A 17,373-nucleotide genomic window follows, 5' to 3' on the forward strand; every position below is an offset into this window, starting at 1 on the left:
TCGAATTACATATAAGCGCGTACTATTTCTTCAGATTCAAAGAACAAAAGATACCTATCAGTTAATTTTACTCTGATTAGCCTGCGATTCGTCATCTGTAATTTTGTTCATCAAGCGTAGATAATCTAATTAGGAGATTTGACTCGATAAAAAATAGATTAACAATAAAATAACGTCGGTTGTCCTTCAATAATGAATAAATCTAACAATATTATATGTAGTATACATAGTACAACAACGCATCTAAGCTTCAATGTACTTACCTATCTACATGATTTTCCATTTAAGATCACATTATCCAGGCCTATTTGAAACTTGACTATATAAAATATGCGCATCAATAATGCCACGCTTCAATTACACATAGTACTTAACGCATTTAAACTATTTTTTTTATCCTTCCTATATCTTGCACCATATCGATAAAATCTTACCGAATGGTGTACCTACCTACAGTTCAAAACCGCTTTTGATTTTGATTTTTTTTTTTATTCCTTCTTTCAAAATGTTTAATTCTTTAAACGCCGTAGCGTGAAAGAATCGTTCTTTTAAACACATCCTATGTGCTATACGCTTCTTCAATCGTTTTAAATGGCTGCCTATATAGTTTGCTCTTTATCAAACAATTAGCAGCTTGCGCGTGCTTTCAAATAATACAGGAATGCGCCGCTTTGTTGTATTTCAAACAATTTAAAGCGCGAACACCGAGGTGAGGTTACGTTATTATGTACATCGTGGCGTATGAGATTCGGATACTATCAACAGGCGTAATTAGAAGAATCGCGCCAGAGCCTCTGGCGGTAACTCTTTGAACTAATCATTTCCATGCTGAATCATTCATTCGAGTAGACGTAGACAGTAATCGTTTGATTCGGTTCTGTTTTGACTTGAGCGGTGCTTTTAATTTGTGTACCGACGATTGTATGCGGTCGTTGTGTTGTAAATTTTGCGGGAGTTACCGCGTTTTTCACCGATTTTCTCGACTTTTCTGTTACTATTTTTCCAGTTACCTATCTGATATGAGGTAAGATTCAGTTCTCGTTTTAATAGATTATTTAAGCTACCTTTTTGTGTAATTGCGAGCGTTATTATAATGTTACTATTTTGTAATTTTTTATACCGGTTCAAGTTGACTAAGATGATTTATTGATTTTAAACAACTTATTGCTGTTTTACCTACCTAGCTATTATTTAAACGCGTTATAAATAGGTTGGCACTTGACATTTTTCATTGATAAGATTAGTAGTACGTTGACGAGCTTCTATTTATTCAATTTTTTTTCAACCAGACGCTGTGCTGATGAATTATTAGCGCCAATTTGTCGTTAAATACATGTCAATTGTGCAGGCGTAATTTTGAATCAAGTTTTGTTCGATGGAAATTGTGCAAATTGTTTGAATCAAAAATACGTTCGATATGTTGCTCGATTACGAAAGTGTCACGAAATTATGGTATTTTCTTATTACTCGGTTTACGATGTGCAAACAAGCATACTAAGCAGGGTGCACATAAGACGAACCTCTTCATTAATTGATAATTGATGCTGCTCACCATTACTGGAATTAGACGATACCCTACTATTAAAAGATATGCTGGTATAAGCTTGAGTAAGATTACCTACCGTCGAGAACCGACCGACGTTTGCATTCAATTATCCTACTCACGACAATTAGGAAGCCGTACATCTCCCATATGCTTGTTGATTTTTATTTACGAATCAATGAATGATTGATATACGTACGTTCGCCTTTGATCATTTATCTCGCTGTTGAACTGTAGCTTTGGCAAGTTTACGAATATTCATCTTCCTTAGTCATTTATGGTTTGGATTTATTTGGGTGTTTTTTCTTCATCCGGTGTTTTACCAATTTTTTTTTTTATTATTGTATAGTTTTGTGTTTGGATAGGCTGTAAGTTACTTTATCAATTAATCGACTCTGCGGGAAGTGAGAACAGTGATTTGAACAAAAATAAGGTATAGGTATAAATCGTTGATGGCAAAATTACATATCGGAGATTCGTTTCAATCATTCAATGAATTAGGTAATACGAGTGAATTAAACGTGGTGATTTTTCATGCATTTACCGTTTACGTATGGTGTTTGATTAATCGGATGCGTATAGTATTGATGTCGAAGAATTCTAAGAAATTATCCACTCATTTAGGTTGGTGGAGGAGGAGGGGAGGGGTATGGCGCTTCAGAAATAGTTCCCTTCGAAATTTTCTTGAGCCCCGCTCTAATAATATATACGTATACCTAGGTTTATTTTTAAAAGAAATGCATTTATGTAGGTACTTTATTCAACCCTCATTCACATTATTGATTACAGTCATGTCCAACAAAAGTATGTTAGAACTCAGAGGGGTCAAAAATTGGAAATTTTATGAATTTATTAAATTTCACCGAATTATTATTGGTCAACAACATTTGTGTCAATCACAACTTTTTTCCAAACTTGATTTAAAATATTAATTTAGGTAGGTAGGTACCTACTTATCTAATCAAGAAACATTTTTGAAAACTTTACAACGAATTAAAAATTCATTAAAAAAAATATGCAGACGATTAGTAATCCTAATCTCAAATCAGATTTGTCATTCATTCATAATCATACGCTATTCAATACGCCATTTGAAAATGTGGGAACTGGGAATATATGTAGTGTAACAGAAGCGCATCAAAGAGAGCGTGCTTATTATTCGCAGAAAAAACTCGGCAGTGTCGCGTATGATTACGCGAAAACATTCGTAATTAATTTGATCAGCGAAATTTCATCATCATTATTTTGAATTGTCTCATATCGAAATCCAAGTCTGGGATAATATTTGTCATAACTTCCCACGTTGGTCAGCACTTTTAGCAGGTTTATTCTGTTCGCGACGACGTCGGTAATTAAAAACCAAAGAAATTATCTAATTAGGTAGGCGTATATATTGTGTTAGTTAACGAGATTACTTTATTTTCAAGTTACATGAATAAGTATCTATGTCCGAGTGAGCGAATAGGTGTCTATAAATGTTTCCCGTTTCTTGAAAATCAGGTACCCAAGTGCACCTATTGGGGGGGGGGGGAGAATTCGTGCGTATCTTTTGTGGCAGACTCTTAGATGCTAAAATATGATTTACTTATGTATCTAATTTTCGCAAATTTTTTCAAATTATACAAAGCATCGTGGATCGAAGAAACGTTTAAAAATGATCTGAAGTATGGAGAATAAGGGTGCATAGTTTGGACACTTTTTTTCAAACTCTGAACTACTATAAGGATATTAGGTAATCCAAAAAATGTTTTCGAAGAGAGTTTACAAAGTATCTACTCTCAGAGCCCTACATTTTGGCGAAAAATTATGGCAAACAATAAAATAGGGCCTGCATTGCAAATTTATGAAAATTTTTCATTTTAGTGCTTGATAAGGTACTAGAAATAGGTTGGACAAAGCAATTTTTCATTTAAAAAAATATATATTTAAAAATTACGCAGGTAACTAAGTAGTAAAGTCATGCGGTTAAAGTAGTTTTTAATCGAAATTTGAAAGTAATTTCATGGGAGGTGAAAGTCAGAAATTATCTGTCTTTGATTTTTAAAATGAAAGATAAATGAAAAAATGGGGGGGGGGGTAATCGATTAGCTTGCAGTTTGCACCATTCACCTCTTCTCATAATTTATATTTTGTTTGGTTACGGTCCAGAGATGTCCCTGTGGTTTTCATGGTGCTTGTGCCATGCCAGTTGTGCCGCAGTGATTTAAGTCCTCATATGATTCCTGTATAAGTATGAGCTTGTCCTCTACATAATATAGTCTTTATAATTCCTATGGTCATTTTAAATGTTCTTGTAGCGCTTGCGGTCCTTGTCCACACGATTAATCAATATGCCATTTCAAAAATTAAAGGCTTACGAGCCCTGCAGAATGTCAAGACCTCACTCATAGTTTTTTGAGATTTGGGCAGGAATAGGGCTCCATATTTTTTTCAAATTTTCAAACATTGACATTCAACTTTTCATGAAAATTTGAGCTTTTAATTTGAAAATTAAGTTTTATTTTACGCCTTTTAAACTGCGTTTAACTAGGTATTGATCTTCTTAAATTTTTCTATTGATTTTTTTTCAACACATCGTTAATAGATTTGCTTCCAAGTTCACAAATGCCTTATTCGCAATTTCATAAGAAATCGCAGATGCGAGAAAATTTCAGGGTCTTCTTCCTTCACATTTTGGAAGATTAGAAAGTTTTTTTTCTATGTTTTAAATAAATTTTATATGAAGCCCCCTTCTACCCTCGTCTAGAAATAAATTAATGTTAAAATTGTGAATAATCTGGAAAACAATTTCAACGGTCTCTGCGTAAGCAGCTCCTTTTTAAAATGTTTTTTCTTATTCATTGTTAAAAAGTAGGTGCTATTCAAATTTTTTAATTTACTCAATTTAAAAAAAAAAAAAAACTATCCTAATGGGAAATTATTGGATCTGATCAGATCCGGAAATTCTCTTGATTCAATTTGAGCTGATCAAACCTGGCCAGGTCTTGATCAATTTTTTGATCAGATTAGTTCTGGTCAGACCTAACGTAAGACCTAACTGAATCTAACCAGATCCAGATTTGATCAGATCCGGGCATTCCCTAGTTCCGATTGGAGATCCAAGTAAGGGAGACCTGATCGGATCTGACTCTGTCTGATTCGACTTGATCAAATCCCATAATTTTCCACTGGCACTATTATCGAAAATTCAAATTACGAGTTATTAAGTAGGTATTATTTCTCAACATCTTCAATAAAAATATCTCATAGAATTGAAAAAATAGGTACCTACATGTCTTATCAATCATATTCCCATGGACATAATTCGATTTCTACCCAGCGCGGAAAAAATTGCTTCACAATTTGGCAAGCTTTTCTGATTTATAGGAGTCTCTTAGTAAAATTTCAGCAGGAGTCCGATGCATGAGGTTTGAAGTGTTGTTGATGCCTTCTTAGCTCGACTCTACATTGTATATGTATGTACATTCATTTCGCCAAATACTGCACAAGAGGTATAGGACGTGGCTTCTCGAATGACGAGTTTTCTCACAGTGTATACGTAGTTACGTACTTACTTATACTTACATGGTAGCAAGTTATATAATACTTATAATGGAAATGAAAAAGATTCGAGTTTATATTCGTCGTTTTGGAAAATTGTAAAATTTTGCAAGTTGTTGATAATTTGATATAGCTCCGCTTCGCAACGCTGTACTGGCTCCCTAATATGCGCGCAAGCGGTAGTGAATGTAAAAAATAGTAAATTTCAAAACACGCTCGCAATAAATACACAAAAAGCGGAAACATTTCATTCTTCAAACTTTGATCGTTTATCATATAAAGCTCGCGAATCGCGTAGTTAAAATAAACAGCTATAAGTACACTCGAGCGTTGCGGCGATGTTGAAGCAGAAAGAAAAATTTTCAAACTTTATTTTCTTGTTTGTAATTTACAATGGAATTTTCTATGTTTCAGGCGGTGTTACGTACTCGCATACATTTGAATATCAAGCGACCCAGCCGTGTATTTTAAATCATTCGTCGTCGAGCTTTTCGTTACTTATGATGCGGTTTTTATTATTTTAATTACTCTAATTAGCGCGTCGGATAGTTTTTCTTTCATTTTAGCGGTTTAAAAGTGAAAAAAGTGGCGTATCGATTATATTTTATCGATCTTTATTATTTATTTATTAATTTTTACCAAATTTATTTCGTGTTTTACTCGTTTTTACGATTCGGTTTTTACTTTCGTTCGAGTACCTATACCTACGTATACTACGATTACCCAGCTTAACGATGAAGAAACTGTTAGGTCGTTAATTTTTTTTCTCAAATTTAATTTTAATTAAAATTTCGGAAGCGGAAAACTTATTAAATATTGTACACGAGGAGCAAGAAAAAAAAAGTGAAAAAACAGCTGCTCGGTGTGGTGCTTGGTGCGGTGCAGTGTGTTCGAAAAATCGTTCAACGATAATTAATTAATGTAGTGAGAAAGTGCATAAAAAGACGATATAGTTCCAATATTATATTCGTATAATCGAGTGAAAAAATCATGTTTCAAACCTTCGAATAAGTATATAATATTTATTCTGCGGGTAAATGGTGCGCGTTTTTTTCGTTTCGGATTACTTTATTAACCGGTTTATCGTCTTGTTAACATTCTGATATCGTGTTTGTCCAAATGTTGTTAATTGTCGATGGAATATAAAAGACATAAAAGGGATCACGACTAATCGTACCTATGTGGTGTGATGAAGATTAAGAAGACGACTAGGAAGGAAGTTCCAGTATCGTATTAGAAACAGATACTTACGTATAGGCTCGCATCTGTAGAGATTTTTTTGCCATCGAAACCGTTTTTGACGAATATGTTACGATGTTGATTATGGAGAGTAGATCTAATGCGAATCTGAAAAGGCACGATTATACCACCAGCAGTAGCAATAATAATAATAATAACAATAACGTCGATAAATTATCCGACAACAATATCGATGTATCGAAGAAAACGATGAAGAAATACCATTCTTGGCACGATCATGTTTACGGAAATCCGCCGAAAACGCCGACTCCTCATTTGATAGCCGATATATTAGGATGGAATTGCGGCGAAAAGGTGGATTCCGATGAGCCTCTTAATTTAACGACAAGAGACAGATCGCCGGATGATGGCATAACCAGTTTGGTCGAACCAGTTTCACTAAATGGTGACTCTAATTCGTCGAGGGAGTGTCGCACGCCCAGGCGTGATTCACCCATTAAGTCCAATACGAATACTATCGAGACCGGCAAACAGCTTTCTAGAAAAAATGCAGCCGTAAAAGGTACGTCCGTAATTTTATACGTTTAATTTTTAATTAGGTGTTAATGGCGCGACCGCTTATTAGACGCGCGTATCGTCGCCACTTCTCGGGTATTATACGAGTATACCTGTATATTTACAATTTCGACATTTTTTCCCTCATTTTTTTTTATCGATGTTGTCGTCGTCGCGATTATACAGGTTGTCGCGAAAGTCCTATATATGATCGGTTTATGAACGACTAGGTAGTAATGGGAAGTTTTGAAGGTTGTACAGAAACATTTTAGATAAATTGGAATGGGCAGGGTACCTGCCTAACCTTTGGTTTTAAAAGCAATGTATGGCACATTATAATGAATTTTTTTTAAAAATGAGGAAAGAATGTTATTTTCAATGTGCTATCGTACAAACGAATTACTTGCTTACAGTTACAAGTTTACTTACTTATCATTGAAACCAATTTCCAAGTTTTCAAAAATAATGTTTGGCAATTTTTTTCGAATCACGAATAGAACATCTTTGCCTTTTTATCTTTATTTTTACTTTTAAATTTTTTTTAGAAATAAAGAAGGAGTTATTTTAAAAAATTGAGATAGCGTCAATCGTTGTAAAAAATTTGTATCTTTGGCTTCAACCCCTATTTTTCTTCTAGCAGACGTTTAAATTTTGAAATTTTCTGAAAAATGGAAAAAAAATTGTTTATTATTATGATGAATTATTTGAGAATAAAAAAAATTGAAAATTTTCACTTTTTCGTTGAATTTTTCGCCATCTTTCTCTTACGAATACGTAAAAAATTCCTTATGTAAGCTGCGCACTCAAAAGTCAAAATCCTTGAGTAGTTGAAAAACTAGATTACAAAATGTTTTCTCCCTCTGTTTCAACCCCCCCCCCCCCTCTTCTGATAGGTACCTCCTGTTACTCGTATGTAATTGGTAATTATGCAACCAATGTTACATCATGTTACGATGGTTACAAATTAACCAGATCATGGGGATGCGAAACACAAAAATTCAACATTTTTCTAAAATGCATCTTCTATGATTTTTTTTCGATTCAAAAGTGATAGAAAATGAAAAAGGGAATTGAGTTGGTGACACCTCGAGTGCAACATGCTATCTGGATTACATTACTCGAAGTGAGCATAAGAGGGGCATTTCCTGTTTAAAGAAGACGTTATGTAGAGAGAAGACCATTATTTGGTATTTTTATACCTCCTTTGAATTTTTATCAATTTGACTAATTTTGAAAACTGGTCCAATAGGTACTATTTATGAAATTGAAAAAATTGTAATACTCCCTCTTCTCTACCATGTCACTTGTGCGAATTTTCAATCGAGCACTGACTCATCAATCTGACGAACGAGTTCAAGGGTTTTAAACGTGATCAGTTGTGAACTGTCACGAGAAAACCAGGTTAGTGTCCACAAAATTGATTTTTTTTATGGATATTGGTAGTATTCATGTGTGCAGAATCCGCCTGTGGTGGTTAAAACGTTCGCGAACGATTCTTTTGACCCTAAATTCAAGATTTAAAAAAAAAGCAACTACAAAAAAAGTTTGAAATTTTTTTTGTGATTTTCTTGAAAAGCATGTTCTGGGGAGTCAATATGCAAATTTTTAGGGCAATCGGCTCACATTTGGAGGATTAGTGCCATTTTATTGAAATTTGAATGAGGCTTAAGCTGGAAAAATCAACTCTTTTCACATTGAACAAGTTTTTTGAAAAAATTGAAAAACTCAATAAATAACTTTATTTTATATTAATAATTCATTCTTAGTAGTTTTCGCAACATTTTTGGTGCGAAATTTTAAAAAAACGAAAAAATTGATTTAGGGAAATTTTGATTATCGGCCTTTGGCAACCCTGATTTTGAAAAAATGTCAGGTTATGTTGGTACCCCTGGTGGCCAAAAGTGGTACAAATTTCACCGACCTCCGACCCATAGATCACCTAACACATACATTTGAAACTTCAAACAGCTGTCATGTAAAATTTACGTTTTGGAAATTTGGACACTAACTTGGTTTTCTCGTGACAGATCACAGTTTTAGATTTTAGAAATAATTTGAGCATGTAAAAATTTTTGTCAATTCCATTTTAGAGTTCCTTTTATGGTTTACGAACTCTCTATGCTGGCTGAAAAATTTGCCATCACCGACTGCTTCAAAATTTGTTAAAACCTTATTTCTCAGATTTTTGCAACATACTGTAGTGAATGGAGGTGTAAAAGTATGTAATTGAGTGATTATATGCTTTCGTACGCACGAGCATATGAGTATAATATTGGTACTTCGACAACGTGGAACTGGAATAACGTTTGCACGAAATTTGTTCTCCTTGAAATGTTGCAAATGATTTTGAGTATCGGGTATCTTTTACCTGCTTTATAGTTCGTACCGTCGTCATCATGTACTTGCTACATAAAGATCATCTTATTATCGTGTACGTATCATCTATACCTCTACCATGTACCCAGCGAATTTCGTGTGTAAATGAGAAGGCAGCGAAGAAAAACGAGTGCTGAAAGTGGTCTGTGTATTCGAAAGTAATCGATTATATTCGCTTTAATTGGGCGATTAATTATGATTTTTCATCCTAATTTACGAAATAGATTGCGTGTGCATTTAAAGAGGAAAAAATCAAATACTCGTTTCATATTTCTTATCCCATGCCAATGCGAGTTGCTTTTACATGGCTTAGGTGCCTGTAATTGACGAAAAAATTCGTCGAAGATTTCCTTTATAGTATTTTCATTTCAACTTGATACGAATTATTAACATTTGAAAAAAACATAATAATTATTGATAATTCGCAACGACGTATTCGATATCGTACGCTTAGGTAATACAAATATAAAGAATTTTATTGACCTATAATGGTAGGTAATTATATCTTACTTCTTGGAATCTGGCATTCGGTAATGTTTCCATTTGAACTTGCGATGAATGAATTTTCAAATCAATTCCTAGAATTAGAAATGTATCTCTCTCGAATCGAATTTAAATATGAATAAAAGAGTGTCGAATTTTTCATTATCGTTTGTGCGCATAGGCAACATCATTTAAAAATATGTAACGTCTAATGAGTACATTTCTAAGAAAAATGTAATTAATTGTTTCTTCTTTCTTCATTGCCGCATCATTAGATCGTTTAAATGTACTTTCAAAAAAATCTAGGTACCTACTAATTATTATAGAATTTAAAACCTGTAGATATTTTGTTATTATTGTGCGCACCAACCTATGATCGAAGGAAGATACGTAGATGTTTTTGTTTTCAGTGATGCTGCGAGTATCGTATGTAAATAGGTACCTATAATGAGTAAATGAGTAATAAGTATCGTGGTCATTATTTTTGAATTTTTTTGGGAGGATTTAAAATTTCAACCCCTATAAATAGCTTTCCAAATTCCAACGATGCAAGCTGCATTCAAAAATCTTGAATCACCAATTTGAAATCAACTCTAAAGTATACCTAAAACAGGGGATTCCGACTCCGAGTTGATAATATGAAAGTTGCTCCCCTCTCTTCTCTCTTACCCTCTGAAAAAATTGATCAATGAAACCGAAGTGACGTCGTCGTTCATAGAAAGAATTCTGCAAGAAATACAATTAATCGCTCACCATATACCTAGGTTAGGTACCTACCCAAAAAATTAAGCTTATAATTATAGAATTGTTGAATATAATATAAAAAACTACGGACTTGACAAAATATGTGCGAGTAATTGAACACCGACTGAACATTAATGTTTCGTGTTTATTAGGAGGTATACCTTTATCAATAACTTTGTTACCAGGTATATGGTTATGTTTTTTAGAATCCATAAAGTGTCATTTTTTCTTCAGTTGTGATAATTGACTTGATATGTATGTTGTAGAAGGGAAACAGAAGGGAGGGCGGGGTGTTTTACTTTTAATGCGTTTGCTCGATATTGGAGCGAAATTTTTAACTGCCAGGTTCGCGTGAAGTTAGCAGAACTTTTTCCAAGGGTTGGATTGGGTAATTGGATTGTCGAACATTGTTAACAAACAGATTTGGCAAGTATCCCTTTTGGTCGCGTTATTTCAATATTACTAAATAAATATCATCTCGTCAACCGATCAATATCGTATGTTGTAAGTTGAACGATCCATTGTCTCTGTCTTTATTACGATTTTAAAATTAGGTATACGAAACAATGCTCGTTATCAAGCGGTATTTTCAAATTATTTTTATTTGAAATTTTAATTTCGTTGAAATCGAATCATGTGAAATGATTTATTTATAGGTATTTTAGAAAAATATGTGATTTAACTACTTATACCTACCTATATTCACTTACTGAAGAGAAAAAAAATAATAAGCATCAATCATGTAGCCTCTATGTTGATAAGAAAACCAATTTGTAAAATGTAAACAAATACCTACCTACAGGTATAATACGACAAGTTAGTGGCCGCAACTTACAAAAAAAAATATGCTTACTTAAGTACTACGAGTATTTTCTATAGCTTCGCGAACAACGTTTTAGGTAATACGTTGCCTACCTATTTAATGAGGAAATCATTAACGTGACAATTAAATTGCGACACCATTAAAATAATATAGTCAATTAATTATCCTCCACAGTCGGCGAATCATTCATAAATGATGAACATAATGCAATCGTGCCTTACTGTAGTACACTTGGTAATAGTTAATGGATTGATGGTTGAAAAAGTTGGAATGCCATGTAGGTAGGTAGTCGTTTAGGTTAGATGTGTAGCTAAATCACTGGAATGATTTATAAGGTTCCTAAATTTCTGGGAAAAATAAAAAAATAAAAAACTATAAGAGAGGTTCGATACCAATATGTGTATGTGTTTCATATTGAAAAGGAAGTAATAAAATTCCTATTGAGATGAAGTTTAAACAGGAATGAATGAAAACTTGATGTAGCGGATTTATATGTAGGCTATAGCAGACTCTAATGTAGAAAGATTAACTTACGTATTTCTTTCTTATTATACTCGTATTATGTACCTGCTCGGTTAGCCCAAACATTTTTTGAATATTGTTTTGAAAGATTTGAAAGTACATACTCGTAGATATCTGTTGCAAACTGTACACAGATATGTAGTTCATGCAAAATCATTTCTTAGCTTACCTAGGTATACCTAGCTCGTCTCACAATCGAATATAAATAAATAGGTAGGTAGTTTTGAAAAATGTAGCGTCGAGTTTCCTGTTTACAAAAGATGAATCTTTTCAGTTGCAAAAAATCAATTTGTTGTTCTACCTGACAAAGAGAGCTCTTTTGATTTGCAGACATTCAGACAATTAAGCGAGTGTAATTTTCAGTTCCTACGTCGAGACTCTGTCTGGTGAAATTGACGATATACTTTTTTCTTTCAAAAAAGAATTCTTTCATTTTGTTTGGGTTTACTTTCGATTTTTTTCGTTGTTTGCTATTGTATTGATGATTGATAGAAATCATGCCTTCGACCTTCGTGGACTTGGAGAATCATATGGTGAAAAAAAACGTGGTGAGAAATTCCCCTAAAAATTTAAATTTTTCATTTCGGAAAATTCAGGTTTCGAATTTTTCAAAATTAAATATATGGAGAAACTTTGCTTATTAGATTTTAATATTTAAGTGATAATTTTCTACGTTCTTTTGAAATTAAAAAATATCTCGACTAAGTGAATTGCCGAAAGCATTCTGGGATGGATCATGCACTAAAAATGATTATGATATGAAATATTGTAGAAGATGATTTTAAAAAATTGTAAAATTATGTTAAAATAACGTGGCGAATGGTTTCATTTCTAAAATTGACCTTATTAATTTTCATTTTTTATTAGGCGAATTGGTCAAAAATCACAATTTTGAGACCTTTCGACCCCTGTAAGTTTCATAGTTTTGCAATTGAGCTGCTATAGGTGAGTTTTGTGGTGGACGATCTCTTACGTTGCATATGATTCATATTTTTAATCATCTACCTACTGATAACTTACGTACAAATCCATTCTATTAAATGTGTAATGTGAGTATTTTAGATACCTATACCTACTTGTAGGATCTCATTTAACAATTAATCTTCAGAGTAAGAATTTACTTTTTGATTAAGCGGGTAAATATTTTATTTTTAAAGTACCTATTTAAAGTATGGGAACTTGTAAAATTCCGAATAATTCATCCAAAAGTGCGATAAGTTATAATTTCAAAAGATACTCGAATACCTCTGAAAACATTGTCAGAAAAAAAAAGAAACTTACTCGAATCTACCGAAACAAAGTAGGTACAGTACGCTTACAATCGTACAGAATTTGTAAAAAGGATAATGAAGGATGCTATCTTTTTTCCCCCATTTTAGTAAATTGTACAAGAACCTTTCTTTTAACAATTTAAACAATTTTTTGTGTATTTTTTTTCGCAGACTTTTTCTTTTTTTACAAGTAACTATTTTAAAAATAGAAAGCCCTTTCGCTCTTTGTCATTTGTAAGGGCTGAATTTTCTTAATTACCGTTCCTAATTCGACTACTGTTTTTTTTCTCTCGCTTTTGTTTCGTTTTCTTTTTTCCCCTCTTTCTTTCTCTCTCTCTCGTTGTACTTTGTTTTCAAGAACCATTTTTAAAATTTAGTTTACGAGTTTGGAAATCCACTAAGTATGTGCGGGGGTAACTTAAAGAAGATATTTTTTGCGCTGTTAAAAAAAAATGTCGCATTGAATTGTCACCGTGTTTACGATTTGAAATATATAGTAAATTGGTATAACTTTTCTCTTTGGAGTTTTGTATTCGCACAACGACCATTATTAAGGCAGTTGAAAATTGTGTAATTTCAGTCACGTAGTTTACAACTCATCACCTTTTATCTTTCATTAAAGGCGGAACTCCATCAAAATGAAATTATTGTTTCAAAAAACGCGAATAGTTTAGCAGTGCCCTACACGTTAGCGGAATGTTTCCAATTTCGAATCGATTACGGCACGGCGCGAAAAAAATCATCGTTGACCATGCGGCGAGATTTGCTTTTTAAGCCATAAGATGAAAATGATAGATATGATACGAAATTAAAGTTTTGAAAAAGCTTAACTCTCTGTTGTTGACATCATATACATATTTTGCGGATAAAAAGATATTCCTACGGGACGTAACACATATGAAATATCCTATTTAAGAATTATGTTTTCGTTTTATCCGCTTTTATACTCGTTTAGTAAGATACAGATTTACTCGAACAGGCTGACAGTTTATTTATTAGATTTTTTTAAAGAACATACATTTAGGCGATTTTCAGAACGGTTTTCTTTTTCCACTGTCACGACATTTTACTTTTCTTTCTTTTTAGTTTTACTGCCGTCGAGCCAACGTTTGTTTCTTTTATAAAAATCTTTTTCTCTTTTTCTCTTATGTTTTATTCGAAGGTTCCCTTTTTTTTTTCATCCCCTATATTCGTATCGTAGTGTTTTTCTCGAAAATTTTGATTTGCTTTGTTTTTTTGTGGCGGCTGAAATTTGTATACTTTGGCAAAAAAACATGTTTGAATTTTCAACTTTCGCGTGCCATGTTCAAGTTACTTATACCTACCTATACTTACCTACCTACCTCTTTTTTGCACACTTACTTTGATCCTACTTGAATTTTGGTTCTGATTTTTGTTAAGTTCAATTTTTCAGTTGCGGAATTGGCATTCTTGTCAGCTGACGCAACAAATTTTTAACTTCTTGAATGTGTAACGATTATATAGCAATTCGTATTGAATGATTGAGTAGCATGACCTTTGAGAATTTTCCATGTGTTTTCATGAATATTAATTTAAAATTTTCCATGTGTTTTCATGAATATTAATTTAAAATTTTTCATTCCTAGTTTCTTGCGTTTATTTTAAAAAATTATCCCCACATTTATCAATAATTTTGCTGGAAACAGTTTTTCTCAAAAATGAGCAAAGAGGAAAAAAGAAGGATATATATATACCCAAAGAAAAATCAATAAAAATTAGGAAATCAGCAAGTTGTAAGTTGTACAGAGAAAACGCGATGTATGTAGAATAAAAATAATAATATGCCATCGTATAATAAAACACGTAAATATGCTGGTTGTGATGCCTTTTACTTGTAGTACTTGAGAAGCTGAAATTGAATGAAGTCGTATGCATAGATTTTTGCTGCACCAAACGATGCACCATAATGCAAAAATATTGACTGATACTTTTTTAATGTGACTATCGTGTATTTTCTTATTGTTAGTAGGTCTAGGTACCTACAGGTAGGTTTAGGTACATCTACTACCCGTCGTGTTTTTTTTTTTTTTTTTTTTTTTTTTAATATTATGACAAATTACTTATCTTCATAATTAAAGGGACAAACACAATTTGAAAATTTCAAATTTCAAAGATTTAAGGCAACCCAAATTTAGAAATTTTAAATCGAGTTTACCTCTTCAATTTTGTGGGTAGCTGTGGGTTAGGAGCATCATTTGACCCAAATATTTTCTTATTTTTGATGAATTTTTCAAAATAGGGTAATCTTTAGATTTGTAAAGTTCATAGCTCCTTTAATCCACAAGTTAGGCAACGAGTCATAATAATGTTGTTTGTTCGTCTTTGGCAGATGATTCCTCGATTACTCTAAATTTTTCAATTTTTTTTCTCATTAAAAACAATAATTTCGATTTTCTAAAATCTAATTAAAATGAAGAGAAAATTCCAAATTCAATGAAAATTATAAATTTTCCGAGTGGGATCATTCCTCAAAAAATTGCATAAATTTTGAAATGATTAAAAATTGTGTTTTTTTGAAAACATTTTTATCAAATTTGATGGTCGTTTTTTTTCAACTGGCAAGTTCAATAACGTCAAATGAACCACAATTTAGTCATTTAATTTTGAAAAAATGTTGAGAGGTGGTAGGATTACGAGGGCTCGAATCTAAAAAATGAAAATTAAGAGGTAACATCGTGTATCTTTTTTTTTTTTGATAATGACACAAATTTATGAAGGGAGGGAGGCAGAGGAACTTTGTTGTGTGAATGAGAAATTGCCGATAATCTCATTTTATTTTATATACGATCATTCTGTGCGACGCGACGGATTACGAAGTACCTATCTACATGAAAAAATCGTCAAATGCCCAATAAGTAAGTATTGGATTTCAGTGAGCAAAAATTAGTACATACAAACCGACCCTAGCTTTTGTTTTGGAAATTAATTTGTTGAAGGAGAGTAAAAAAGAGCTTTACTGTAATTATTACAATTTTTGAATGACCTGTAAAAATATGAGCTTTCACTACGAAAGTTTAATCTTAAGATTTAGCAAAATAGGAAGATCCTACTTGATCTTTAGAGTTGATGTCGAATGAATCTGAAGATGTTTCAAAAGTACTTGGTAAAAAAAAAAACAACAACAAAACCGAATAAATCTCTTCCTTTTTCATAGTCTTGCACGCACAAAAAATTGATACAATAAGTTTGACTAGTAAAGGATTTGTTTACGTAGGTAAGTAATCGAGAGTAATGAAAGGTTATGAAAGTGAATTTTTTATTACTATTATAATTTTTTGTTTTATTGGCATTGAAAACGTACGCACATATCAAAATTCCATTTTTCTATATAAAAAAATTATTGCTGGCGGAAAAGCGGTGAGCTAAAATATCAGTAAATGAGGTAGTTTGTTACGAAATACGTTATAAACAGTATATTAAAGTACGGTTAAGGGTGCCTGAAAAGGGTTGTTTCGAATAGCGTGCACCATCCGTTTTCGAAACATAAATTGTATTCACACCGTGGAACTAATTCGAGCATGATTAAATACACCGAGTTGAACGTACACCGCCGCATCCCGTCAACTTTAACATTTCGTTATGGAAACATAGATGGATAAAACTTTTATACATTGGATGCTGTATTTTCCAAAGCAAAAATATAATATAGCTACTGCATTGTATAACAATGAGTAATTATCATTATTATTATTACCTCCTCTTTTTTTTTCTGTTTGCATTAAAATCTCAGCGAATGAAACGTTATTATATGCATTTGAAGAGAATTATTTGTCGGATTATAACGTGGCAAAAGTATACCAAACAGTTTACTACGCTTTGTGGAAAGAGCTTTAAACTAAGAAATAATTAATTTTGAGGTTTTTCCCCGGTGGGGTGAGAAGAAAACGGATTTTATGGTATTATTTTATGCTTTTCAAAGTGCCAACATCGCCACATGCTGCAGAATAGTAATGGTGAAATGTGGTATCGCTGATGTGTGGTATTTTCGAAAATATTTTTTTCTTTGCCCTTTTGTTTTAATGTTTCATGATGCAATTTTTGTTCGTTGGTGTTTATGTGAATAGGTATGATACTTAGGTACCTATTTGCGAAATTAAACCATGCTGAAGGAATAGAGAGATGTGCATCAATATTATATTCATTAGATCAAACGCGAAAACCAAAATTTTAAGAACAAAAGCGTAACCTAGAAAATGTTTCGAGAATAATTTAAAACCATATTATGTAGAATAGGTAGGTCTAGGTACGTCTACGTATGTTATGGTTTGACTATATTAACTTTTATAATTATAATC

At 32.6% G+C, this 17,373-nt stretch overlaps 1 protein-coding gene across 1 annotated transcript in view; it reads left to right on the top strand.

The window, feature by feature from the left end:
- Positions 1-748: 748 nt before the first annotated feature.
- NK7.1 overlaps positions 749-17,373 on the top strand; it is a 62,090-nt gene continuing 45,465 nt past the window's right edge. The window contains exons 1-2 of the mRNA XM_065354515.1: positions 749-1,024; positions 5,498-6,845. Of these exons, the coding sequence (XP_065210587.1) occupies positions 6,398-6,845 (448 nt within the window). The 5' untranslated portion in view covers positions 749-1,024; positions 5,498-6,397. The remainder of the gene's footprint in view (positions 1,025-5,497; positions 6,846-17,373) is intronic.

This window comes from Planococcus citri, chromosome 3, assembly GCF_950023065.1.
Source record: "Planococcus citri chromosome 3, ihPlaCitr1.1, whole genome shotgun sequence".
Lineage (NCBI taxonomy): Eukaryota > Metazoa > Arthropoda > Insecta > Hemiptera > Pseudococcidae > Planococcus > Planococcus citri.